This window comes from Crocodylus porosus, unplaced genomic scaffold (assembly GCF_001723895.1).
Source record: "Crocodylus porosus isolate Cpor-Errol unplaced genomic scaffold, CroPor_comp1, whole genome shotgun sequence".
NCBI lineage: Eukaryota > Metazoa > Chordata > Crocodylia > Crocodylidae > Crocodylus > Crocodylus porosus.
In genome coordinates, this window is record NW_017728943.1 from 12,250,435 (window position 1) to 12,278,072 (window position 27,638).

The 27,638-nt window shown below is 48.0% G+C and overlaps 1 protein-coding gene and 1 long non-coding RNA gene across 2 annotated transcripts in view; one reads left to right on the plus strand and one right to left on the minus strand.

Moving 5' to 3' along the window:
• LOC109319198 overlaps positions 1 to 5,462 on the minus strand; it is a 46,585-nt gene extending 41,123 nt beyond the window's left edge. The window contains exon 1 of the long non-coding RNA XR_002103405.1: positions 5,004 to 5,462. This is a non-coding gene — a long non-coding RNA (uncharacterized LOC109319198). The remainder of the gene's footprint in view (positions 1 to 5,003) is intronic.
• The window catches only part of HGD (homogentisate 1,2-dioxygenase), a 39,255-nt gene extending 11,853 nt beyond the window's left edge, over positions 1 to 27,402 (plus strand). The window contains exons 3-14 of the mRNA XM_019548704.1: positions 4,230 to 4,318; positions 6,862 to 6,967; positions 13,311 to 13,370; positions 14,148 to 14,239; positions 14,927 to 14,961; positions 15,531 to 15,610; positions 16,049 to 16,148; positions 18,211 to 18,335; positions 19,036 to 19,140; positions 22,362 to 22,488; positions 26,282 to 26,463; positions 27,083 to 27,402. Coding sequence (XP_019404249.1) covers positions 4,230 to 4,318; positions 6,862 to 6,967; positions 13,311 to 13,370; positions 14,148 to 14,239; positions 14,927 to 14,961; positions 15,531 to 15,610; positions 16,049 to 16,148; positions 18,211 to 18,335; positions 19,036 to 19,140; positions 22,362 to 22,488; positions 26,282 to 26,463; positions 27,083 to 27,214 — 1,233 coding nt within the window. The 3' untranslated portion in view covers positions 27,215 to 27,402. The remainder of the gene's footprint in view (positions 1 to 4,229; positions 4,319 to 6,861; positions 6,968 to 13,310; positions 13,371 to 14,147; positions 14,240 to 14,926; positions 14,962 to 15,530; positions 15,611 to 16,048; positions 16,149 to 18,210; positions 18,336 to 19,035; positions 19,141 to 22,361; positions 22,489 to 26,281; positions 26,464 to 27,082) is intronic.
• Positions 27,403 to 27,638: the final 236 nt, after the last annotated feature.

A 27,638-nucleotide genomic window follows, 5' to 3' on the forward strand; every position in this document is an offset into this window, starting at 1 on the left:
TGTAAGGGGGTGTGGCTGTGTGTATTGGTGGGGCATAGTGTATGTTGGTGTGTGTGTATATGTCAGTGGGGGTTGTGGGGAAAGGGTGTGGGTGTGTGAGGTTTGCGGGGTGTGAGGAAGGGTGGGAGGGCAGGGACCACCCCCACACACACACTTCCCCACATGGCATGCAGCATCAGCAGGCAGGGGAGCTCAGGGCACTTATGCCTGGTGCAGGTGCTGGTGCCAGGCAGGGCACAACTCCAGCCAGCACCGTACACAGGGTTGAGGGGCACAGCCTGCTCAGCTGCCTCTATTGCAGGGGCTCCATGCTACGTGCTGGCAGTGTCCACACTCGCAGCAGGGAAGCCCCGCACTGGATTCAGGGGGGCAAGCAGTGTGCAGGGCTCCCTCCACTCCCAGTGGAGTCCAGCGACCTGTGTGGCATGGGGCAGGGAAGGCAGCTGACTCCAGCGTGGGGCTTCCCCCAGTGTGGGAGCTACAGGTGCGCAGCACGCAGTCCCCATGATAGAGGCAGCCAGGCATGCTGCGCTCCTCACCCCTGCATGCAGTGCTGGCTGGAGCCGCGCTCCCCCGGGCACTAGCACCTTGAGCACCCTGCCTGCAGCTGCTGCCAGCAGCAGAGGCTGTGTGCCATGTGGGGGAGTGTGTGGGGGATCTCCACACCCCCACCCTCCCTCGCACCCACACCCTGCCTAGCTGAGTTCCATGCTCCTGCTGCCCCCAGGGGACAGGCTCTGCACTGCTCTCCGCGCTTCCACCAAGCTGCAGCTCCATTGCCCCCGCTGCTTCCCTACCTGCTGCCCAGAGCGAGTTGGATGCTAGGGAAGCCAAGCAGGTTCCCATAAGGGCAGCTGCAGCAGGGGCAGCAGCAGCCCTGCCTGGAAGCTGTGTGATGGCAGAGTCAAGTTAGGCCTTTCCACCCATGAGGGTGGGAGCAAGGCACAATAGGGTACATTGTGGGGGACATGTATGCATGTGTGCCTCACTCCCACCCTCATGGGCGGAAGGGCTGGATGAAGCACTATTTGTTGGTGGGCACTGCAGGCCAGATGAAAGTGTCTGGTGGGTCAGATCTGTCCTGCAGGCCATATTTTGTCTGTCCCTGTTGTATAATCACTTATACTTGGGCACAGTAGGAGGGAAAACTCTCCCACATCTGGATGGTACTGTTTTGCACATACTTTTCACTCTGCTAAAGCATAAATGATATGCCAAGGGGCAAAGCTGTGGAGGGTCATGCCCTCTTTGAGGTTGCGTTAGGAATACCAACTTTCGCATTTCTCACTTCTCAGAACAGCTTGCCCAGAGGGCACAATATAGTATGCAACGCACAAGACAAGGATGGTTCAATGCAGCCTAGAGACCCACCCACATCCACAGGGCAGACTAATGGCTGCTCTCACCTTATATAGGAGGGAGCAACCCCAGGTCCCTACAGTGCCCATATTTTAATGCATGATTGCATCCTGGGATTCAGAGTCTAAGGTCTTCACCACTCTGTTGAAGAGGAAGACAGCTGCAATCTGAATCCATCTTGGCAAATTAGCTATACCTGTCATTCTCCTGGCTGCAATATATGAAGCTGAACAAAGTTTGGGGCCCTAACATATGCAACATGAAAAGAGTTAATGGAAAATTTAAGAACCAAATCTGAAAAGTGGCTCTCTTCCTCTGTGTAGTGTTTATAAGGTGGCATCTGCAGTGATGCTAGCTAAGATAAAAATTACAAGCCTACTGATTCCCTTGCTTCAGGCTAAACCATTCAGACAAGGTGAGGCTAAAGGATCAAAAAGATAAGGGGGACCACGTAAGCTTCTCAACTGACTGTCACACCTGGGGCTGGATCCTGTCAGGACAGAACACAAGACTGTCTGGAACGCCAGCCTCCTCTGGTGCAGACGCGTGACAAAAGATTGGACCAGACAGACTCTCAGTCTTAGCTGGTGCAAAACATTCAGCAGGATCCTGGAGATGCCAAGGAGGATGAATGGTTTGTCCACCCCACTGTGGCATTTCCTATCCTATTTGGTGGCTTTGTTTCTCACCGAGTTCAAATAATTCAGCATCCATCTAATTAAATTAAGTTTAAGTTTTTTCACCAAAAGGGAGGAACAAGCCTATCAATTTTAACTCCAAAGATGCTGCTTAAAACACAGCCAGCAAAAGCCCAGGGGAATATTGTGTGTCGGGGGAAGAGTGGTTGCATCTATGTGGATGGTTTGGAAACCCTGCTCAAATTCGGAGGGTTCCACCAAAAATGCCCCTACCCAGAGGGGCTATGTAACAGGATGGGGTCCAAGGGTAAAAGTGATGCCCTCTGGTGGCTGTGTTCGTCCTGCCTGCTGTTTCTTCTGCCTCCCAAGGTCTCACCCAGCTTCCTTGGCTGCCACATCTTGATGTTAAAGATGTAGTGAAGCTGCCCTTGGAAGCTGGTGAGCTCTTGGTGCTCCTTCTCTATACTAGGTTCTTTCCTTGGGCTCAACTTGGCCTGCCTAACTGGGTTCTGGCCCCACCACCTACAATCTTTTGGCCTTGGGGCTCTGACCTTGCCACCTCAATCACCCAAAAGCAGGGATGGGCAAAATATGGCCTGTGGGCCAGATCCAGCCCATCAGGTGATTCTGTTTGGCCTGTGGTGGGTCCCTTGGCCCCGCCTGGCCCAGACATGGGCTGTGGCCCACGCAGCCAGTCCTACCAGCCCCAGACACAGCCTGGCACAGAGAGCAGCCCACCCTATCCCCAAACATGGCTCTCGGGCAGACCAGGATCTGGAGTCTGCAGGGCCAGGCAGCATGGCAGCATGGCAGTAGGGTGGGAGAGGAACAGTAGCCAGACTTGGCTTCTTGGCAACTCCGCTGGCAGCAGCTCGCTCTGCCCTCACACTTCTGGCTGCCACTGCCAGTGTCTTTACTGCCACTGGACCTGACTTTGTTACCCAGTTACCCCTGCCCATCTGCCCTACACCCACCACCAGGGGCACTGGATGGAGCGGGTGAGCAGGCAGACATGAGGTCTCCATGGAGACAGCCTGGGACCCACATGGGCAGGGTGTGCTTGGCTAGGCAGATAGGATGGGGATGTGGGTGGGTAAGGAGCAGTGTCCATGACTGGGATGGGCAGGCAGGGGCTGGGGCCAAGATCATGGCGAAGTGACAGCATGGGGCTGGGGCCGAGGGCAAAGCTAAAATCCACTCTCTGCATGTCCCTGTGACAGGCACCAGTTCTGCGGGCAGGGCAGGGCAGGGCAGGACAGCACCCAGGGTTTTAATAGCCTGGGGCTCTGCCCTCTCTAGTCATGTGACTCAGCCCTCAGCCTGCACTCAGGTGTTACACCTTAAACCTGGAGCTGCAGCCACTGCTTTCCACCTTCACCTCTTTAACCCCTTGTGGGTTTCCCTGGCTCCACATAGCTCTGTAGCTGGCCCCTGCCTAGCTGCCTATTTAACTTCAGCCCTGCCATACTGGTTCCCTACCTCTCAAAGTAACAGCGGTTAAGGGCCCCTACTACAAGCTAACCCCCTACTACAAGCTCACCCCACTGGGTGCAGAAAGCCCCTACTACAAACTAACCCCCCCGGGTGCAAGGGCCCCTACTACAAGCTAACCCCCCCTGGGTGCAAGGGCCCCTACTACAAGCTAAACCCACTGGGTGCAGGAAGCCTGGTGCCATGTTTAATGCCTGCTGAATGGAGCCTTTCCTGATACAAAGAGCAGGACAGGTAGGGGAATCCTTTAGCCAGGTAAACATGAAGCATAGACTAGGTATAGGTAATCCCTGCTCCAGAGCAGCACATCAGCCCACTCATCAAAACACAACTTGATGGCCTAGTTCAGGTTCTCTTGGCTTTACTGACACTTCCCTTCCTTCAGCAATCCCTCTATTGATCTTGCCCCTCATGGTTGCACTGGAGGCCAGTGTATATCCTAGTGAACATGTTGTGTAGCCTCCTGAGAACACTCTGTCAGCTGCACTGTGCATGGGAGTTGTTCCCAGAGGCTGGCTCACACCCATTTCACACGTAGCCTCCTGAGAGTAGGAGGCACCAGACAGGAATCATTCCTGGTTAATCCTGTTATTGTTGAACAGATGGGGAAGTCTCTAGGTCCTTCACCCCTGGGGGAATCAGGATTACATGGATGCAGCTCTATTTGCTGTACAATTCATGAGGTGAATGCTGATGCTTTGTTTTTAACCTTTTTTTTTGTCGTTTTCGCCTCCGCTTTAGAATAACCCGCAGATCTGCCCCTATGGTCTCTATGCAGAACAGCTCTCAGGCTCGGCCTTCACCTGCCCCAGGCCCACCAATAAGAGGAGGTATTGTGATGCTGACTTGTGACTGCCACAAATTATTGCTGTGTACAGGACAGGCCTGGGGAAAGCTGGCCATGCTCAGTTTCCCCTGAGTATCCCAGAAGATTGGACCTGACGATTGGATCAGCTGTTTATGGCAATAAAAAATGCACTTTTAAAACAACAACAGGGAGTGAGAGAGGGTGGAGAAAGGTCATGGCTGGAGTAAGGCAAAAAACCTATCTAATGGTGGAGGGAAGAGAGGCCTCCTTGGGTAGGGGATATGGATGACAAAGGAAGAAAGGAGATGTCTCATGGGATGAACTACTGGGGTAGGGGGGATGGCATCACTGTGAGTCTGTGAAATAAGGTGAAGATCTCAGCTTAGTTACAAGCAGCCATTGTAAACCACTGCCCTCAGAACCACCCCTCCTATGCTCCTGGCTGGTCTCATCATGCAGAAGCTGAACTCTTCTCTCTTTCTTGGGGAGGTCCTCCAGGGTTGGTAGAGGCTGGTATTGAGGAAGCTTGCAATTCCACTGCCTGGCTGTCTCTGCTCTTTGGATAAACACAGGTTTTGCTTTCTGTCAGTCTGGCACCCCTGGCCATCTCACAAAGTACCAAAAAGCATTCCCAGCACAGACTGGATTGTTCCAGTCCCAAAAAATGTCCTTCTGCCTCATCTCCATCATTTTGCTCTGGCCCCTACCTGATCATGGAGGATCAGTATATCATGTTGCTGCTCTCCCATATGCTTCCCTCTCCGGTCTGCTCCTCATCCAAACAAAAGGCAGATGTATCCTCTGAGCTGCTTCATGGTTCTCTGCTTTGCTGCCTGGTGCCGGCTCTCTCTTGGCATGCATGGGGAAGGGAGTGAATCACTGTTGCTACGTGGAGATGTCCTTGATGGAAATTTTCTATCTCCCAAGGGAGTGCTCTCTCCCCTCCTCCTAACTGCAGCAGTGATAACACATCAGAGGCAACACATCAGAGGCTTTGGCATGCCTGTTTATTGCCTTCCTGATTATCTCTGGCCTCCTGCCTGGTTAAAACCCATCTCCTGGTTTGGCCCATTTCTTGTGTGTATTCTGGCTCAGGCACCCAGCTTAGAGCAAGGGGGAGGGGCAGCCAGCAATTGGCATGGCAGGCAGGAAGGAAGCAGAGCAGAAATCCATTTCTCCACAGGGGTCAGGCCTTGGGGTCTGTCAGGGTTTGTAGGAACTGGAGTTTCTTGGGCTAGGGACAGACATTCAAAAAGCCTGAGCCTAAATTAATTCAACCTTTGCAGGTTAGTCTAACCTGCAAAGCTTGAACCAATTTGGAGGTGTATAGACATTTCCTTTTCATTCCAGAAATGCAGGCACATGCCTGCAGGGGCTCAGGATAGAAGCCAGGAGGGGGGAGTGAGGAGCACTAGAGCAGCCCTCCCTTCCCTTCTACAGTACTGAGCTGGTTGTGGGGTGGGGAGGGGAAGGCATGGCCAGGCCCCAGCAGGATGCTCTTATTAGCCCAGCAGGGAATTAATAACAGTGTGTATCACCCCTAACTCAGTATTTATCACCCCATTAAGAAAACAACAGAGAGACATTACCAGCTACCTGCTGATTCTGTCTTTGTCATGGCACAGACCAGAGCCAGCATGTGGTCTGCTAGCTAATACACAGATACCTCTCAGCAAGGCAGAGGGAAGGGGGGAATTCCTGCTTAGCAGGGAGTGGTGATGGGGAGAGGGGAGCAGCATGCAAGTCTCTGCCAGAGCTGCAGCCAAGGAGCAGGGGAGTGGGGCCAGCTCTGCTGTGGAGCAGAGCGCCCTGCCCAGCCCAGAGCACATGCTGGGATCCTGGGGGTGTCTGGTACAACTTAAACCAGCAAGGGGTCTGGGACAGACATTGCATAAACCGGTTTGACCCAAATCAGTTAAGTCTGATACTACAGTCAACCAAGTTTATCTCAAACTGGTTTCAGCCATATTCAAACTGGTGTATGTGCACTTAAACTGATCACTTAAACTGGTTTGTGTTCAATACCTGTCCCTAGTGCAGGTGGATGCAGAGAGCAGGGCCAGACTATAACACAAGTCTCATGCCTGATTGCCCCTAAGGGGCCAACTACTATGTGGCTTCTGAGCTTACCTCTAGCCAGAAGGGAGGACTTTGTGTTCCCAACCCTGGTGCACAGTAAAAGGGAAGGCCAGACATTTTTTCCTACTGGCCAGCTACACAGGAGCTGTGCTTATGGAGAGGCTGAGACAGTAGACAACACCAGGCCCACAGCTCAATGGCTAGAGTTCAAATAAACCAATTTATTCAGAAATTCCCATGCTACCTTTACTCCTTCTCCTCCTAGTGCTTCTTTCCTCAGGGGAGCAAGCTGATACACTAATTTCCTTGCTATCAGAAGCAGCTATATTTGAGGAGAAGGCGCATTCATGATCCACGGGCATGATGCGCATCATGCTTGTGGATCATGAATGTGCATATGAAAGCAAGACCTAGAGCTTACACAAGCTGGACACTCCTAATTTAGCCACAGCCTGTATGTAACACGGGTGTTTTTCTTCTCTGCAGCTGGCTTTATAGAATTCTCCCCTCAGTCTGCCACAAGCCCTTTGAATGCATTCATGAAAACCAGCTGACACATGACTGGGATGAAGTGGAGCCTGACCCCAACCAGGTAACCATGTCTTAAGAGAGGAAACAGCTGCAACAGGCTGTGTTGAGCTGGAAACTTTATGTTTGCTTTACTGGAGGGTCCTGTGCATTACACACCAAGGGAAATGTGTCTTGAAAACACATGTAGGTCTGAACCTACCACTGGAATGAAGGCCAGTTCCAGTTTATTAAAAGTCACTTTTGTGTTCTGTCAAACACAATCATGAGAGAAACCAGGATGCACCTGTCTCTAGCCTCTCCCACCCAGCAATCTCACAGCACACAGCAAACAATACTCAGTCCCCGCCATGCCCCATTTGCTAAGTAGACATTAATATCTCTACTTTATTTCTGGGGAAGCTGAGGTACTGAGAAAGTAAATGATCTGACCAGTCACCCAGTGAGCTGACAATCCCAGCAAGATTAGAACCAGGACCCTGACTCCTGGTCCTGTACACTGGCTACCAGAGGATGCTTTCCCATACAACCCAGTGAATAAGAGTTTGTCTCCACATATATTTAAGATCAACCTTGAGGTTGCCCTCAACAAATCTAAGCCAGAGGAATCAACCCTTCCCCACTCAGATTACTCCTTATAGCTTGTACTACAGCCGTCTATCATGTCCTGCTTCTTTCTTGAGATCAGCACTAAGATACCATATTTACAAGCATATCACTCACTCCTGAATAAGATATGCATCTTGTTTTGGGAAGACAGACTGAAGAACAATTTTTTCCCAGAATCTTACCTGCCACAGCAGACTCCCCGTGGCTGAATGCTGGCTGCACGGAGTGGGGCTGGAGTCCACTCATTATCAACATCACTCACTCTTCCCCTGCAGCTTCACACCTAGAGGTTTAACCCTCTCACAGCTGCTGTTCCCTCAAAAGCTACTGTCAATTTGGTAGCAGCTGTGAGAGGGTTAAATCTATAGCTATAAAGCTGCATGGGGAGGGTGAGTGATGCTGATAAGTGGACTTTGGCCCTACTCCATGTGGCTGGGGGCCAAGAACAGCGCCTGGCAGCCGTTCCAATTCCCCTATGCCTCCAATTCCCTCACTTAAGACATGCACCCCCAATTTGGGATGGTTAATTTTCATTGAAAAGCTATATGTGGTATGAGAGTAAATATGGTATATCCTTGGTTGCCCTGCAGAGCCCTTCTAGGAATTAATCTATGGTGTACTTATCTCATGGGTTTGGCTCTACTTACAGGCAATGGAAGGATGAACACTGAGAGAACAAAATCTTGGACACAGTCCCAGATGCTCCACATTTGGCTCTTACAAGCTGAGAGACTGAAAGGGGCTGGTCAGTTTTGGGGGTCCTGTAATCTCATGATTTGTGAACTCTGTTCCCAGGCATGACCCCGCCTGGTGCTGATCTAGCACTAATTTTTCAAATTGGGAATGAGAGTCCCATTTTAAGGAGTCCATGGAGAGACAGCTCTGACTTCCAGGGCTGTTCAGGAAAATCTAGGACAGTTGGTTGCCTTATAGAGAGAAAAGCAGAGGGGTGGGGGAGAATGCAGAAGTGGCAGAAGTAGGGAACAGGGAATTGCAGGATTGCAGAAGATGGACTTTCTGTGCTTTGCAGGCAGGTTTGGGTTGAATTTGTACCTGGCAATTCCACAGAGCTGCCAGGGTCTGCCTGGACGGCACCTGGGGACCAGGTTCAGGGGTTCACATATAGATGGGTGCTGGGCAGGGCCGGATTAACACAAAGGCAAACTAGGCACATGCCTAGGGGAATGAGCTGCGAGGGGCACCAGTCCTTCCCTCGGCGGTGGTGGCGCAAATGGCTCCATCTGCCTCCCTGCTGGCCTCGCTGCCACAGTGACTGCAAGCCCACTCCCCGCAAGTGGCAGTGCTGGGGTGGGGGGTCTCAACTGGCCCAGGGCCATGAGTTTGTTTGCCTAGGGCTCACTAAAGGGTTAATCTGGCCCTGGTGTTGGGTATGGGCTTGAGGCAAAGGCTCAAAGGCACGCCTTATAATCAGTGCAGACATAGGCTCTAATGCTGCCCTTGGCACCTTGGCTGTCTGTTAGCATAGACCAGCACTGATGTCAGGCTGTGCTGCCTCAAGGCTCCCTGCAAGCCAGGGTCTCCTCCCTGCAGTGCCTCCGTCTGCATTTTCCCCAATCAAAAATTCATCTGCCTGGCAGGCAGGCAAACAGACTGTCTCTACATGCACCCCCTCCTCTCTTCATTTCCTGAGATGTTTCCCCCTTCTAGCCAGTTTCTCTTCAGCTCCTTTGGGAAATCAAGGCTTCATCCTGGAGAATCATGCAGAGGGGCTGTATTTGTTTGCCTCTTTTATAGCCTTGCCATCATCTTTAATCATGATTTCCTCCCCCTGCCAGCCATACAGTTCTGGTCTTCGCTAATCCACTGCTTCTCTCCAGCCATCCTCCCCTCTACATGATCTCGTCTTCATTGGCTTTAGCCTCTCTGGGGTTTTGTTCTCCAATGCATCATCATTAGCTAATTTCGCGCCATCCGGCAGCCTCACCATTTATCACAATATTTCCCCAGTTCTGCTGGAACGTTTTCCAGTCACTCACCAAATAGCTGCAACAGGATCATATGCATGTATTTCTGCCTCACAACCCTTCTCAGCTGACTGCTGTTATAGTTTCATCGTTCCTGATGCCTTTTGCAAACAGAATCTCAAACTATTTATCCTTTTGTAGGTACCCAGCTCTAAAATCTCTACAGCTATTTACGCTCTTTATCTTTGCTCTCTTCAAGAAAACTAACAAAACTGCCATCCCCTCGCCTCCCTTTATCAACACAGTCATCCAATTTGAGGGGAAGGGGATGCATTTCAAAGAGCTCTTGGAGGGAGCCAGTTTTCAACTTCCCTTTTTGGAGATGGAGTTGAGTTTCAGTTTCTCTCACAAGGAAAACATCTCCTTGTTTTTCCAAGTCTTTTGGTAGAGCCCACTACTCTAGTATCTAAGAGACTCTAGACGCTTAGCATCCTAGGGCTTTTATTTATCGGGAGTCAGAAGACCTCCACGAGACACCAATATCCCATTTCTTTTTGAGGTCCTGGCTGGCAACCTGTGGGTACAGTCATAGTCTGTGTGTCAGTTGTCAGAACTAATTGGCCATAGAAACAAGTCCAGTCCACTGTCTGTCTAAGTGCTCACAGTCTGTGGGCACGAGTGACCTTAGATCTGTGCCAGTAACCAGCATTTTGCACAATTTAGTACAGCCTTCCATTAAATCTTTCATGGACCTGTTCATCAATGCATAAGGAGCCCGTAGAGTGGGGCAGGTATGGACTTCATCCAAAACCCTCTGAAGCGGGGCAAGTGTTTCCCTTGAGTATACGGTATGTTGGGCTCTAATATAATAACGACTAAACAACCCACCAAATAAATACCATAAGATGCTGGTCCTAACATCAAGCATGGCAGGGGGATCAAACTGTTTTGGAGGAGGGGGCCAGATCCTTGTTTAACTATGTCCCCTGGGCTTGGATATAAATCCACCACCTTCAGTCCACAGAAGAACTTACGCTGCTATCACTGGAGTTTTCTGCAGAAACAGAAGGGTGAACACAGACTTTCTGTGATAACTGACCCTTTATTCATTAGTTATTCGATAGCATATTGTCACATTCAGTATTGTCAGTGAGAAAATCTGCCCCTCTAAACAACCTCAGTTTCTGATGTGCTTCTCTTCCTTCTCCACCTTCCATGATCTGTTTTTTCCCTGCATTTCCTTGCAAGCAGCGACTCCCAATTACCAGCCCTCAAGGGTTTAACATCACTGGGGAAGAATAGTTCAGGTTTAAATGTCACCACTGGCCTTTACAGTTGTCACACCAATGAGGTGATTTCTTGAAGTCACTGCTTGAGGCTGTATGCAGACTCAGACAGAGCCTGGCATCAGCTTGCACTTATTCTAGACCCACCTTTGGAAAGTTTTCTCTGCAGTTACAAGGGCTAGAAATTTGTTAAAAATGAAGCCTAGAGGTGTACCCTAACATAGTTGTTTCATGCTGGTCACAAAAGTACAGATCAGGGCCAGGCCTAGTCTAAAGACTCCTATGCTTGAAACTCTTGTCCTACACTGATCCCTCCTGAGGTTTTTGCCCACTTTCTGCAACATCTAAATCACCCCCAGCTCCAAGGTACCACTTGTTGGGCAGCCCAGGTTTCTTTGGGAGAGAGTCCCTGACAATGTGTTGCTATGTGGCATCCAACACACGGATGTTTCATCCAGACCCTCCCAAGGCCTTGCATCCAGCAATGAAGGCAAATGTCTTACTCAGTTCCCAGACCCTAAAGCTGTGAGGTCTAGTTTAAATCAGTGTGATCACATTTACACCCTTTACCCTTCTCCTTCCCTTTTATGTCCTTGGATCTCAAAGTGATGCAAGGTCTCACACTTGTGAAGCAAGTAATTATCATCCCCATCTCACTGAGAGGAGACTGAGACAGAAAGAGGGGATGGTGAGATTTCTTTAGATGGTGAGTTCCTTGAGATTGTGATTTTGGACTTTCTAGGGTGCACCTACACATGCTGTTAGCATGGAGCAATAAACTCCAGCACATTTTATGCCGGAGTTTATTGCTCCCGGACCTGGCTCAACATGCTGTGGAGGGGCTGGCTGGGGCTCAGAGGTGCTCCAGTTCAGGGCTATCTGGCATGCCTGTATGAGGCACCCTCATGCCCCAGCCAGTGCCATCAGCATCTACATGTGGACTGCTACACACTAAAGAATGCCATCATACTTGTCACACCCTAATATAGGTGCATGCGTAGACACTGAAACTTCACTGCAGAGCTAATTAGGCAGCTCTGCAGTAAACATCTCATGTAGATGTGTCCTCTGCCCCCTAGCCCTGTCTTTTAACCTCTGGGCCATCTTTTCTCCTTCATGTGCCCATCCATCCCCACATTCCCCAAACTGCCCTGTCTCTTAGAGAAGTACAAGATTAAGAAAGCACAACATTTAGTAAAAATGGAAGATGAGTGATAGGTGTTTCATTCAACACTCTCTCCTCTGTACTTCTGATCTCCCTTCTCAGGGTCCAGTCCTAATATCCTTCAACACTGACACCTGCAGCACAAATGCCATTTCCCTGGGTTCAGTAGGATTCTGCCAGGAAGAATTGCTGCCCGGCTGACCTGACCCCACTGCCAGGCGAGGGCTTGAACTGCAGGGCCTCTCTAGAAGCAGATGGCTTCAAAGAACACAGTAATTATGTGTCAAGTAGTAGTGCCAGGCCTGGGGTGTAGCTGATTAATTAACGATGAACCCCTACCCTGTTCTATGCACTGATGCATCTGGCGCAGCTTAAGCTCACTGGCTCGTTCTTTTCTTCCTAAGGTTAATTCTCAAGGAGACTCTGATGAGTAGCGTAAGCTCAATATTTAGATTTTATTAAAAAAAAAAAAAGATTGCAAAATCCTCTCGGTTTCCAGGCTTACAAAGCAGTTCAGCAGAAGCCCAAACTCTGCTCTCTTGTTATACCAGTGTAAAAAGGAATAACTCCTGATTGCATTTAGATTGGTGTAAACTTAGGGTCAGTGAGATCAACATCAGAGCCATGGGCTTTCTGGTGCTTGCAGGTGTCTTGGTTTATTTTGAAGCCTTTGCTGAATTAGGAGCATGAATGCAACCTTGAGCTAGTGCCTGTGAGCTGGAGAATGAAGCTGACTGTGACATCAAAAGGAATAAATGCTTTGAAATTCCCTAATGCTTTGTGTCCAGGGCTCTGCCACTGCTTTGCAGACAGCAATTAACTCAGCCCTCAGCACCTCTGTGAAGCAAGTGTTATTATGCCTGTTTCACAGACAGGGAGATTGAGGCACAGGGAAGGGCAGGGAGCAGCATAGCAAGTGAAGCATAAAAATGCACCAGTGATGAAATAGCATCAGCAGTAAATAAAAAGTTGGCTAAACTGATTTTTGTTTTGCTTTTCAGGTACAAACAGCAATGAGGGAGGAGACAGCTTTTAAATATAATTTTTTAAGCTTGAGAGCACCTGTCTTTTAAAAAAAACCAAACAGTTTTTTTTGCAAACATTGTAAAAACCCACTGAAGCAAAAAATGAATCCTCAAACCAAAGTACTCAGGCACGAAGGAAGAACACAGCCTCTCTAAACAGAGAGTTGGTTAGCTCAGTTAGCCAGAAGTCAGGCAGAAGTTAGTGCAGGACAGTACTTTAGAGGAGCATGAGCTCTTGTAGACAACAGCCTACTTTGGCAGATAACATTCTTCCCCCTCGTTGAAGAGAAAGTAGATTGGGAAACAGAAGGCTGGGTACAAGCCTCTGCTCTTTTTGCAGTTTTACGTGATAATATAGCATCCTTTTCTTCCCAATGTTTTGCTTGTTCTCATCTAGTTGAGGTGGAAGCCTTTTGAGATCCCGAAGGCCTCTCAAAGGAAGCTGGACTTTGTGAGCGTAAGTAAAGGAGTGGAACTCTCTGGAGCGTCTGTTTGCGGTTTATTAGAGCAGACGGTAACTCAGTGCACATCACTGAGTGGGAAAAGGAGGCAGCGACGAGCCCATGGTCATAGGAGTGAATGACAGAGCTTGGGACACAATGCAGGAGCCCTGCCCTATAGACTGTATGCATGTTAGTAAACTGTCTGGTTAGGAGTGGCCAACCATTGTGTATAGGGTGCTCATCAGAGGGGCTTCCTGCAGCCACAGCTATCAAATTGAAATCCTCCAAGCCACTCCACTGCCAGTGTAGTTTCCCCACCCCAGCTGGGTTTGCAATGGCACCCAGGAAGAAATTGGCTGCTCCCTCAGGAAATTCAGAAACGTGCACTCCAGTAGATCATTGTTCCTCTTACTAGTTCACCAACAAACCCTACAAGAGGGAGTTGCTCTGCTTGGGGAGAATTTGCCCTCTCCCTGTCAGTGACCACAGGTCTGGGGCTGTATCTTCCACCACAGTTTTCAACACCTTCAGCTTTCATGGGCTTTCAAGAAGCTCTATTCACCCATGGCCTCCTGGTGATGCCTTGCGAATGGCTAGGATCTCTCTCTGGTTCCTTTTCATGAAAAGCCAATGGCAGAAATACACAGAAGCCTTCTGCAATGGAGGGGAGGGGGTCTGTGCAGAAGGAGGGCTTCCAGTCAAAGAGAACAGGCCTGTCTGATGGATGAAGGGACCTCAACTCCACCCAGCCCCCTTACTACCTGTTCTGACTGTGTACATTTGTCTCCTAGGGGTTGCACACACTGTGTGGAGCCGGGGAGCCCAGGTCACGCAATGGAATCGCTGTTCACATCTTCCTCTGTAACACCTCTATGATCAACAGGTCAGTGACTCCGAGTTTGAGGCTCCAGTTCCCCAAAAGATGGTGTTTGCATGTGAGAATGGTGCTTGAGTCCACAGATCCTATTGGTAACTCATGCTACAGGTCATAGATAGCAGCTGTTGTATGTATGGCACGCCTAAGCATGCTCTGTATTCCTGCACACACCACCAAAGTGCATAGGCAGCCTGGGGAAAATGCTAGAGGAAGATCTGGGCAAGGCAGACAGCAGGGAGGTGAGGACAGGGAAAGGACTGCAGAGTCAAGAGAGGTTTGGTTCCTGGATTAGCAGGGTGCATGGATCCCTTAGCCTTCAAGCCACACATTCCCTTGGAGGGCACTTACACAGCACCTGACAGGCGTAAATAGACCTCCATAGCAATACAGTAATACTGCCCATTGTGCAGATGTGAGAATGGTGGTTCAGTGGGGAGTCATGGACCACTGGCAAATGCAGGACTGAACCATTCCTCCACCCATCTGTTAGACCACTGCTGCCTCCTTCATGTGCTTAGCTTTGACCAGCCAGGCAGGGAGACCCCTAAGGTCACCTCTACTTGGCATCCTGATGCATGCATGGGAAGCTCTCTATTGCAACAGTCCAACTGCTTGAGGGGCCCTACTGTTGCAGCCTGTAGTGTGTGTGCCCTTGTGGTTTGTGATGGTCTGAACATACTTCTTTTTCTTTAGGTGTTTTTATAGTTCAGATGGTGACTTCCTGATTGGTGAGTTACTGCACTGACCTTCCACTGCTGATCTCTGTTGCCGTCAGCCCAAGTCTCTGTTTCTTTCAACATCTGGCCCATTTTTCCAGCCAAGGTTTGGACCGGTGGCTCTCTCTAGTGGTCAGCCTCACACCTACACTATTCAGATTAGATGACTTGGTTGTGGTCACTAGTTTCATCTGAGAGACTAGGGATGCAGATACAGGACACAATCATTGTGGAGCAATCTACCTTGGATTTCACTCTGCAGTGTCCAGTCAGTGCATGGAGAGGAGACAGTCTGCCATGAGCAGAGAGATGAAATTGCCACAGAGAGTGGACAAGTAGCTTTCCAGGGCAGTAAAGCAACTGTACATTTATTTTAGGTTCAACTTTACCCTAGATTCAAGTGAACTATACCTGGCTATATTAATATTTAGCATTTCTGCTCCACTTCCATTGCTTAGAGAAGTCAGTTTACTATACAGTAAACACGTTGTGTGTTTGCACCCTGAGCACTGACTGGTTGGAAAAGACTTCTAAGCTGTGGCTTCTCCAGATCCTTTAGTGTTTATGTTTCCTTCCCACAGTACCACAGCAAGGAAAGCTGCTGATTACCACGGAGTTTGGCAAGCTGCTGGTAGAGCCCAGTGAAATCTGTGTCATTCAGGTAAGGATGAGGCAGAAAGCCACCTTCTTACAGTTTGTTTTAGAGGTGCCTGAGGTTGAAGCATCCTACTGATATTAAAACATTGACTTTTGCTCAGTCGCACCTCAGAGACCTTTTGCTTATCAGAGGCTGCTTTCCCAATGTACTAGGAACTGGCCTAATTGGTATGCAATTTCACAATCACAGCCAACCTAATTTTTAATAGAGAACCATGCATCATAGTTTGACTATTTGGATGTAGGTTGAGTGTCGCATGCAGCATGCTGGGATATGGAACTTCAGTTGGCCTCCCATATTAACCTTGAGGGCCACCTTGAAGTCTATGGCTGCATTTGGACCACAAACCATGCCTCGACTACCTATTGCATTAGTTTCATTTTGGCCAGTGACTGCAGTTCTCAGGGTATCTTGATATCTGCTTTTATTTTTCCCATCTAGCAAGGGATGCGTTTCAGTGTGGAGGTGTTTGGAGAAGCCAGGGGCTACATCCTGGAGGTATATGGGGTGCATTTCGAGCTACCAGACCTGGGACCCATCGGTAAAGATGCTCCATCAAGTTTATAGCAAGTTCAGTGGAGAGAGAGTGGAACTGGAAGAGTGAGGAACTAAGAGCCCCAAATTCATCCCTCCTCTCTCCCTGATGGTTGCCTTCAGATGAACTAGAGGCAGCCAGGTCCAGCCTTCTTCAAGTGGCCTACATAGGCTTAAGACTTCAGAGTGTCCTTTACCAAAAATAAATCCAAAGCCGCAATACATGCCCCAACTTGGTCCTGCTCTTTTTCTAGAGGTGCTCTTTGCTCACTCATGGTTGAATGGACAATATTATTATGCAGCATAACTCCAACAAAATACTTGAAGGCCACGAGTCCTCTGATTCTCTGAGAGTATAGAAAGAGATTATTTCTCCTTCACTACCATCCCATGGAGAATCCCACAAAGATGTATTCCCTTACTGGGGAGTGTCATATACGCCAGCTCAACACCTTCTGGAATTATTAAAAAAAACAAAACCGTATTTACATTTCCTATCTACCAACAATGGTCCTAACTCTGCTTTAATTAAACTGGTGTAAATTGAGTTAATCCAAGTAAATCCATGGAATAACTCTGGATTGACATGAGTGTATCTGAGAGTGGAATTTGGTTTTGCATCTTGAGTTAAAAAGGGCCAAATTTCTGAACTGTCATGGAAACACAGGTCTGGAAGGGACCTCTTAAGACACTGGGTAAGCCTGGCAACCATGTCTTGTAGCCCCTCTCATAAACTCATGATACAGCTTGGCTGTCTTTATAAACCCTTAAACCCATGTTTGAAGGAAACAGGGTCAGTAATTTCAAAATGATGAGCATTTAACCTGGCAAATCTGTCCTAGAAAAGGGCCTCAGGAAATTGTCACCCCCCCAAAAAAATGATAGAAACATTCTACTATGTGTGAATGAAAACTCTAAAAACTCATTAATGGAGGATGACCTAATCTGTGATTGTATGGCTGGACAGCAGCTAAATGACCTTTGTTGCAGAAAAACTGCTCTGCAGACCCTTTGCCTCATTCAATGCATGTCTTAGACCTTGAGATCCTGTGGAGTGCAGTGATAAGAAAGATTCTTCAACAGCCTTAACCTTAGCAGTGCAGCTGGACGCATTAATTTCATGGGACTGTTGCAGTCAGTGTCTTGATTATTTATATTATTACTCCCAAATGTTTGTAACAAGCTTTTTCATTAGCTTTGAAAAGATATCCTGGGGATTTTTGAGTTTCCCCAAGCAGGAGGCAGGGCAGGGAGTGGGGGAGCAAAATCTATTACAATATTTACTTTTTGTAAGAAAAGAAAATGATAGTACTTGTGTGTAATACTTCTTTTAAGGAGTGATAATTATCAGAGCCTCTCCCCACCACTCATCCACCTCCCTACCAAGATCAAGTTGCTTTATATTTTATTCTTGGTTTATTCTGACTTTACATGTGATCTGAGAAAATGTCAGCTGGAAGAAAATACCAACTGTTAAACCCCAGCAGCGGGTACTAATGCATTGCATTTTTATCCAAAGAATACAGAGCACTTTGTAACAATAATAATGAGAAGCAGAATGCCTAGTCTACATACAGTGCTTTGTACTTTGAAAATACTCTACAGACACTAACTAACCCATATAATACACTAAGTGCCATTACATCATTTCATTTGAAATGTGTTAGGCACCTGATGACATTCTAGGTAACTTTCCCTAATGCTATACAGACAGCCAGTAGCACAGTTGAAAGTACCTGATCCCCAGTTTTCTGCTTTACCACTAGATAATGCTCCCTCTGCCACTGAAGATGGGTAATCATGTACATTTTTTTGCTGTGGGGACTCTTTCTTGGTTGCATGTTAGGAACATAGATTTAAAAGCTAGACTGTGTCACAATTACACACTCATAAGAACAAGGATTATGGGTAAATAATTTTTTGGCGTAATAGGCATTTTATGGAGCACAGGGGGGCACCCATATTGTTGTTCAGAACACAAAAGCCACCTCCTTAGGCAGGAAGGTGTAATGGTCCCCACACAGTTAACAAGTTTACTCAGAAATCTCTGTCCCTTCTCTCTGTGCCAGGAGCCAATGGTCTGGCTAACCCTCGAGATTTCTTAGTGCCAGTTGCCTGGTATGAAGATCGCCAAGTGCCAGGTGGTTATACAGTGATCAGCAAGTATCAGGGCAAGCTGTTTGCAGCCCATCAGGTAAGGAAATTGAATCCTCTTTGGGGAGAATGGGTCAGACTTGAAATACTGTTTGTTACTGCTTGTGCATATTGTGGGATTCATGATTTATCAGCATGGCCAATCATATAACACCACTCTCGCTCACATCAATGGTCAAACTCCTACTGGTTGATAGGGGAGCAGAAGCAAGCCCTTGGCTCAATAGTGCATACTCCTCTCTTCCACTAAACTCTCTCTTCCTTAGTAAATATTTTAAAAGAACTGTTTGACTTTAGCTTCAGTGATTCTTCCCACACAGGTGCTGGCCTTTACCTCCCTGCTTCCAAGTGCTATTTTGTGGTATATGTAAAAAGGGCTAGACAGGGACCTATAATTTCTAGCAGGCAGGGGTTCCCATTACAGAAAAATCATGGTCACAACTTGTTCTGCAGGGGCAGTCTCAGCAGAGGTGCCAAGTTCAAAGACTGAACTTTCAGGTCTTCTCCAGAAATGGTTCTTCCAGTGTGTGGCTGAGGCTCATAAGCAAAGGGCAGCAAGAGGAAAGGTGTCCTGTTCTTTTGTAAAATAGAGGGCTCTGGCCTCCACACTCGCAATGTGCCAACTTTTGCCAGCAACAAATCCATATGAAATACCAGAAGGTGTGATGCTTTGCTTCTTAGTAGCACATTACGGTCTTCCATATGTAATCCTTTACCTTTGTTCTTATTGATTTTAATAGGATTTCTCCCCATTCAATGTTGTAGCCTGGCATGGGAACTACACACCATACAAGTACAATCTGGATAACTTCATGGTCATCAATTCTGTTGCTTTTGACCACGCGGTAAGCTCTGGGGGTGTGCCTGGCAGAGCTATGCAACCTGGAATTGGAATTGAAAGTCAGGGGGAGCTGCGGGTGCTCAAAACTTGTGCACAATCAGATCACTTATTATGTGTCTAACTATAGAGGTAGGAGAAAAGCTGCAGGCACTGAAGTTTGAAAGTCCTAGCCTAAATGACTACTGCAGTGGCCCATACAGAGTCAGCTCTAGAGCTGGGAAGAGAACTCAGGAATCCTGACTCCCCATGCTTAACCCACAACTCTTTCCATTCTTCTGCAGATCCAAGCCAGTCAAATTCAGCCTTACACAATTGGGTGTGAGTCCATGCAGCAGTGAGCCAAATCAGGGCTGAGTAAAATATGGCAGGACCCATACAGAGCGCCCAGTTTTCCACACCAGGACAGCTTCATAACACTGACATTCCTTTGTCAAAACTGTTGGAAGAAGTGGTTCTGCCCTGTCCTGATAGCTGCTATTTCTTTTGCCCACTAAATACATAAAGCAGGGATAGAAGTCAGTTCTTTTGCATACCTGCTAAAATGACTTCTGTTTTCCACTTCCTTTTTTTTTCTGAAACACTTTACATGGAGCATGCGACTAGAACTTCATAAGTCACTACTGTGTGAGGACCTTTTTCCTATAACATCAAATTGTTATCAAATAGTTTTTATTATTATTATACTATCATTATACTACTGTTACGATTTAACATTTTCTGGTGTGGTGGCTCCTGAAGTCTATAACTAGGTTAGGCCCCACTGATAGGTGCTACACAGTCACATGGGAAATAAGAGTGGTAAAGGTGGTGGAAGGCTAGGGCCAATGGGGCTTAGACTCCGCAAACTGGGCCGGCGACAGCAGCTCCAACACCACCACCACCTCAGTGCCGCACCCAGTGACCCCGCCACATGCTCCTCCACTGCCGTGCACATAGCACCAGTGTGTGCCGGCCCCAGAATGGCCCTGTTGGAGGGAGGGGCAGAGTCAAGCGGGCATGCTCCACACTGCCCAGCTCCCCCAATTAATATTTTCTAGTGCCACTTACAGTCTCTGCCCCAGGGAAACTGCAGTCTACAGAGCAATATGTAACAGGGGGATGAGACAAACAGCAAGCCGGAGCAGAGGGGACCAAGTTGGCTTCAGTGGGTCTGACCTCATAGTCCCAACAGGCAGGGAAGGGGAACAGGAGTGGATCAATCACATGAACTGCTGAGATAATAGTCCTGCCACATCCAGTCATCATTAATTCTATCCTCATGAGCTGCTAAACCCTCCTGTTCACTTCCTGCTGGTGCAGAGGGAGTTGTACTCTTGTAAACTACAGCGTTCTAGGTAACCATCATGAAATTACAGCTGTGCGTTTAAAACTGACTAAATTGACTCTTGACCAAGAGTATAATTTTCTGTTGATTATAAAGCTCTGCGGATGATCACTAACCACTCAGTAGAGCAGCCCTACTGCACCAGAAAGTCACTGCAAGTATTAAATGTCCCTGTTTTCCTATCAGATATTATGTGGACTCACCCCCCCACCCCTTTCTCATACCAGGCCCAAGTCAGCTCTAGCATAGAAGGGCAGTCTGAGAAGTATGGTACCTGCTCTCATACACAACTGCATGTGACCCTATTTGCTAACAACAGGTTTATGCAGCCCAATGGGGCATCCGTGTGCTGAAGATTGGAGCCAACACCTATTTGGCTACTCAGAGAAGAGAATTTTGCCCCAAAGTCTCATCCTGAGTCACCTCTCATAATGAGAAAATGACACAGTACACTCCCTCCCTTGGTCCTCCTGAGCCTGAAGCTAGGAACATATTTGAAGAGCTGGCAGGTTTGGTGGCAACAGCTTTCAATGCTTATGGAAAGCAAGAAAAGCCAGAATTGGTGGGAGCAGCTTTTCTAATAAGAAAACCAGCCCAGTGGGACAGGTGCACTCAGCTAGACTCTCTCTTGGCATTGCTCTGCGAGCGGATGCACAGGGAGATTGGAAAGGGTTTAGCCAGACAACCAGCAGAAAACCTTTTCCCCTCTCCAGTAAAGCATGCCAGGGGGAAGGATGGTGTGGGGAGGAAAGGTCAGGCAGTCATCCTGCTGCATCCCAGTATCAGCACTTGGCAATCTTTCCGTGCCTCATTTTCCTCGATGGTTAAAAAGTGAGAGGCAATTGTTACCTGCCTCAGGAAGGGCTGGAAAGTTATATTCCTAGCCTGTTGATTGTCACTGTCCTGCACAGAAGTAGAGCAGTGTGTGGGGAGCCTGCTGGGCTGGACTTCTGGGTTGCCTTGCTGAGTGGCCTGAACAGACCCCTTCCCTCTCTAGCTCTGCTTTTCTCCCCAGAGAGGAGAACGGCATCACTGCCCTACCAGTGGGTTACTGAATTGTGTCACAAATGTGGCAAGAGGTCCTCAGACCTGAGAAGGTACAGAAGGGCAAAGGCCAATTGTTACTGCAAGCAAGCACAGGTCTTGACATACAGACCCTTGGCTCCTTCCATCACAAGCAACTTCTGCAGCCTAAGCACCCATCAGACTCCCAGAAGACTCCTGATTGTACCTAGCCTGACTTTCCTGTCAGCACCAACCCTCCAGCCACCCCCTTTGTCTCCATGCTGGACACAGTGCCCTCAGAAACCAGGGTTGGGAGATCCCTCCATTTCTGCTTCCCCTACCCTCTCTCAGCTTCACCTTTTTCTATCTAGTGTCATTACTGAGGGGACAGCTCAAAGGAGGAGGGGAGCAGCACATGAAAGGGGCAGAGCCAAAGGGTCTCCCTTGAATCCAGCCAGCCCTGTGAGGCAAGAGGAGGAAGTGTTGCAAGGCATTGGACTCAGGACATGCCCTGCCCCTCTCCTGGGTCAGGAGCCAGGCAAAGGGGAAAGCAAGACCAGGGCACAGTGGGAAGTTAGGGGATAACATACTTGCCTCAGGAGCTAGGGCCCTTAAAGGGCAGACAAATGAGGAAACAGCCAGGCCCATCTCCTTCCCCCAGCCCCCCGAACAAGCAGCTGTTATCAGCACCTGGGGCTGCCGCCATGGTCACCTGCCCTAGTTATGCTAACAGGCGCTCTCACACCCACTCCAAACCCCCCTCAGCATCCACACATCAGGTGGAAAAATGTGAGTGGGAAAGCAACTAACCTAGCAGGCCTCAGTCAGTTGAGCTGACAGGCCTGAACATGGCCATATTTTTCTGATCTGTCTGTCTGTCTGTGGTTTTTTTGTAGGACCCTTCCATTTTCACCGTCCTGACGGCCAAGTCCACCCGTCCAGGAGTGGCTCTTGCTGACTTCGTCATCTTCCCGCCTCGATGGGGGGTGGCTAACCACACCTTCCGGCCACCCTACTACCACAGTATGCCTCCTGTTGACTCAGCTACCCTTGAGAAGGGGGTCCCTGGGGGAGCCATAGAGCAAGCTTGCTGTCCTCCATAGCAGTGCCAGAACAAAGCAGTTTACCTACAGACTCCGGCCCAGCTAACATGGGGCACTTGCAGCCCTTGGAGAAACAAATGAAAGCAAAAGTGCTTCCTTTTACAGCAGCTAGAAGCAGCAGCTTGTGGCTGTACACATACAGTATTGGAGAATCCCAGCCTAATTCAGGTCCCCATTGTGCCAGGGACCATACAAACATGTAGTAAGATGTGGTCCCTGCCCTGAATTGCTTATCATTTCATCACAAAGGAGAGACAGAGGGCATGGGAGAGTATTACTATCCCCATTTTACAGATGGGGAAACTGAGGTGCAGAGTGTCATGTGACTTGCTCAAGCTCACACCTGGAGTCTATATCAGAACTGGGGACTGAGCTCACTTCTGCTAAATGTCATGGCCACAAAACCATCCTTCTTCTTCACTGCATTGTATTGAGATGAACAGTGCTGTTACTGTTACCCCAACAGTCTTTGGAAAGAACAAAGCCAGAGATTAGCTACTCTCGTTCTCAGTGGACAGACAATTACACTGCAAAAGCCCCAAATCCTTACTGGCTGTCCCTGTGCAAGAGCTGAGGACTCAAAGGACCATACAGATTCAATCCCCTCAGACCCCAAACAGATAACCCTCCAGCCCATGGGTGAGACATTGCACTGGGGAAGGCTTGTCTCACTGCCACCTAAGCAGTGCTTCTCCTCTAGATTAATAAGAGGCCTCAGTCTCCACAGCTGCACCTTTCATGCTGCTACAGCCATGGTGTTTAATGTGGAAGCATTCAACGTTGTTTAATAAGCACTTCCCTTTGTAACTGGACAGAGCTTTGAGGAGGCATGTGGTATTATTTCTGAAACTTGGTCCCTTGACAGCACAGTGGGCAGCTGTGCAGCCATCTGAATCAATCCCAGAAGCAAGCCTGCTCTCATTTGAAACAATGAAAAGTGAAGTGAAAACATCCACAGACCAATTAAGCCAGTGCCAGGTCACTGCAAGTGCCTTTGTTAAACGCTAAATTAATACTGACAGGGTTGTTTTTCACCTGTGGGATGGTAGGGTCTAAACTGCTGGACCAAACACACTGCACTGGCTCTGAGAGGGTCTGGGTTTGCAGAGTGCTGAGTGCCTCAGACCCTGCTGAAAACTGTGAAGCAGTAAGAGCTCTGCACTGTGCTGGAGGGGTAATGGGGCTGAGCAAGTCTGGGACATGAATAGCTAAACTCTGAACCACTTATGCTTTCTCATATATTTTATGCAAATCTAGTCCTTTATCCACAGCACTATCATCTCCTGCTCTTGCATTCTGCATTAGAGAATGTTGTGTTGCACAGTTCAGTTTTCCACACAAGCTTACCTGATCCCATAAATGAATGCAGATGCAACTGTTAAGTGCGTGGGTTATTTGTCTTGAAGATACTTATTTGACCTTCATATCTGCTGTGTCCAAATACTTGACAATCACTGATTTTCTCCTCTCAGCATTTCAGTCAAGTGAACCATTGCTATTATCTCCATTCTACAGATGGGGACTGAAGTACGTGGTAGATTAAGTAACTTGCCCAAGTTCACACAGGAAATTTGTGTCTGAACCAGGCATGGAATCTGGGTCATCTCTCAAGTCCCACCTAGTATAGCGTTTCATTAGCTAGACCAAAGGCTGGTCAACCTACAGCACAAGCACAACAAGTAGCACAGGCAGGCTCTGTGTGTGGGACACAGCAGATCAAGGAGAGGAGAGGCAGCACAGCAGCAGATAGGGCAGGAATCAGAAAGAAGAGCAGGAAATGAAGCAGGGAGCACAAGGCGGGAAGCAGAAAACACAGGAAGAGACTGGGCGGGGAGCAGTGAATAGACCAACAGATTGGACAAAGGAAGAGTATCAGATTGGCACTCAGGAGGGCATGTCTACACACATTTTCTGCAGAGCTAAGTAGTTCCATAATAAAGTCTCAGCATCTACATGTGTGCCCCTATTACAGCGCAGTAAACTAATAAACACTGCCATAGGATAATACACGTTAACATAGGTACTATCCTACGGTGCTGTTATTTATCTACATGTATAGGTGCTGACAGGGCTGGCTTGGGCACGAGGATGCCAGCTAGCCCCACACATAAGCACCCTTGTGCCTCAGCCACAGCACGTTGACCTGGGTCAGAGCAGCCCTGGGCTGGGAGGCTGACTCCTTGGGTCCCTTGTTAGCTGGGGTTGCTCCAACCTGGCTCAATGTTTTGCAGTCCTGGGTACATGTGCAACTGGTGTGCCCAGGAGCAATAAACTCCAGCATGAACTGTTTATTAATTTGCATTAATTGCACATGTAGACATGTCCAAGGAGAGTTAGTTTGTGCCAAGTCTGCCAAAAAGATTGGCTCCTGCCACTGAACTAGACCACCCTTCCTACAGCATGTTATAAATATTACAATATATTTTTACAGCTGCAGATGCATTACGTGCAAGGACTTCGAGTTCTGTGTACTACTTTGTGCATCCCTGACACAATCCATAAGCCATTTTTATGAAAAATTCACAATGATCCATTCTTATGCAAGATGCTGAAGCTCAAGGATGAGTAATAATGAACATGCTTGCATATATAGGCCAGCTATATTTTTAGCTAATGAATGTCATTCAAGAAGGGATGAGCTTCTGCTTAAAATGAATTGGATAGAACACAGCTACAGCAATTTGGCTTGATAATGCAAAAAAACCCCACTTATCATCAGGTATAATGCTGACATAATGCTTGGTCAAGTCAACTCTGCTAAGACAAGTAGGTATTACACCTGGTAATTGTTTGTGGGGTTGGGGACCAAAGTTATTAAAATACCTACCTCAGAGAGAATGTCTCTTAATAATAACTCCAGGGCTAAATAATAACTGCAGGGCTAGACTGAACCGCTGTCAAGTTATATGAGGGGTATCCTACTCTATCACACCTTACTCTACCAGTTTCATTAGGACTACTCAATCTACTGCTTCTCATGAGTACAGTTCACAGAATATAATCCCATCACTAGAGAGAAACTGGGTAATTTATGTCTAAGAAGACACCATGAGCATAAAAGAATCAAGCAACAGTCCCAGACTGGAGGTTTTAGAAACATGCAGAGCAATATGCCTTAGCGCTTTGGACACTGGAATCAGACCGAAGTAGGTCTGAATAGACCTGGGTTCTAGTCCAGCTCTGTCAATCATGTGCTGGGTGATTTGGGGGAAATTCTTTCCTTTTTTGCCTCATTGTACCCAACTGCCATAGCATAATATTGGGCCGATAATACTGACCCTTTTTATATAGTGATTTGAGATCTGCAGTGCGTATAAATGTCAAGCCATGTTATAAGCTTGTCTATGTACAATTTTACTACCAATACAACGGAGGTAGTGCAAAGCCCTCGAGTCAACCCGATTATATTGGTATAAAGTGACTATAATGGCATGTGATAGAAATACCCCTTTTATTGACTTAACTAGGAGGGGAGTGTTAACTATCATAACAGCCCGTTTCTGAATCCACATAATTATGCTGGTAAAAAAGTGTGTGTAGACCTGCCTTCTACCTACCGGTTCACCATTACTACTTGCTTAGAGGTCTCAGGTCCAAATGCTGACCAGATCCAGCTCAACTTAAATAGTGAGCTTAGCTGGTGTGAGCTTAGCTGGTCTCACAGCCAAGTTATGATGGCTTGGCAACCATCTAACTTGCAACTATTTTCACAGGAAACTGCATGAGCGAGTTCATGGGGCTCATCAAAGGGCATTATGAGGCCAAGGAAGAAGGGTTCCAGCCAGGAGGTGGCAGTCTGCACAGCATGATGACCCCCCATGGGCCAGACTCCGAGTGTTTCGAGAAGGCAAGCAAAGCCAAGCTGGAGCCTGAGAGAGTAGCAGATGGGACCATGGTAAGAGCCTTATAGAGGAAAAAGGCTTCCACAGCCAGGGAGCAGTGATATAAAACATTCACAGTTCCCAGCTTTCATGTTGGACATGTGTTTGGGGCCATTGCTGCAAAGCTACCCCAACCCAAAGATGGATTTTTAGAGACACTTTGGTGTCCCCGAGTTCCCCGCTGGGACTCTGTACCCTGAGCATTTGGCTAACAATATGGACACTTCATTTGATGCCAGGTGAGGTCAGGTTGTTTTTTAATTAATATGGTCTTCAACATGAGGACAAGTGAAGGAGCACCCCACAATGCCTCCGACTGATCCAGAAATAACAACTAGCTCTAAAGAATGGGAGCCTATCAAGGCCTTTCCTTGGGTTTCTGGGACAACCCTGGTTTTCCAGGAAGTTCACAGGGACCTGCCAAAAGACAGTCATGCAGTGGTGCATCTCAGCAGTTTTTATAGTGATCTCAGCCTTCTTCTCCCTGAGTGAGCAGGTGGGAGCAAGGCTGTCTTCAGTGGCCAGTGCTGTACCTCTTTGACACCTATGTCTAGTAAAACGGGGTTACTATGTGCCTATTTAACCTCTCTCTTCACCCTCCTACTCTGACGTGCTTTCTGTGGTTCCCAACAGGCCTTCATGTTCGAGTCCTCCTTCAGCCTGGCTGTTACCAAGTGGGGCCTCAAGACTTCCAACTGCCTAGATAAGAGCTACTATAAGTGCTGGGAGCCATTGAAGAGTCATTTCAACCCCAGGAACAAGTAAACAGAAGGGCTCACTGTACCCTCAGGCCAAGTACAAGGATGGGAAAAATCTGCATGTGCATGCAGAAGGGCTAGAAAATTCAGTGCATCAGGCACCACTACAGTGCAGTCATTACAGAAGCAGCAACCAAATTGTCCTTGAAACCATGTGTAACTTGTGAACAGCAATTAAAAACACCACTATTCTGAGCTTTTACGTATCTAATTAAAGCTTTGCTCATGACACATGGGAGCTGACACACTCGAGCAGCTCTCCCCCTGTGGTGGATGCAAACTCTCTACCTTGTAAAGGAGGTGATGACTGACACCCTCCCCATCTGTTTGAAAATGAGACACATTTTTCACAAGGCAGTTGTAGGATCCACCATTTAACATTACACTCACACAAGGAATGGCCTCTCAGTTAGAAGGTAATGATAAGGCAG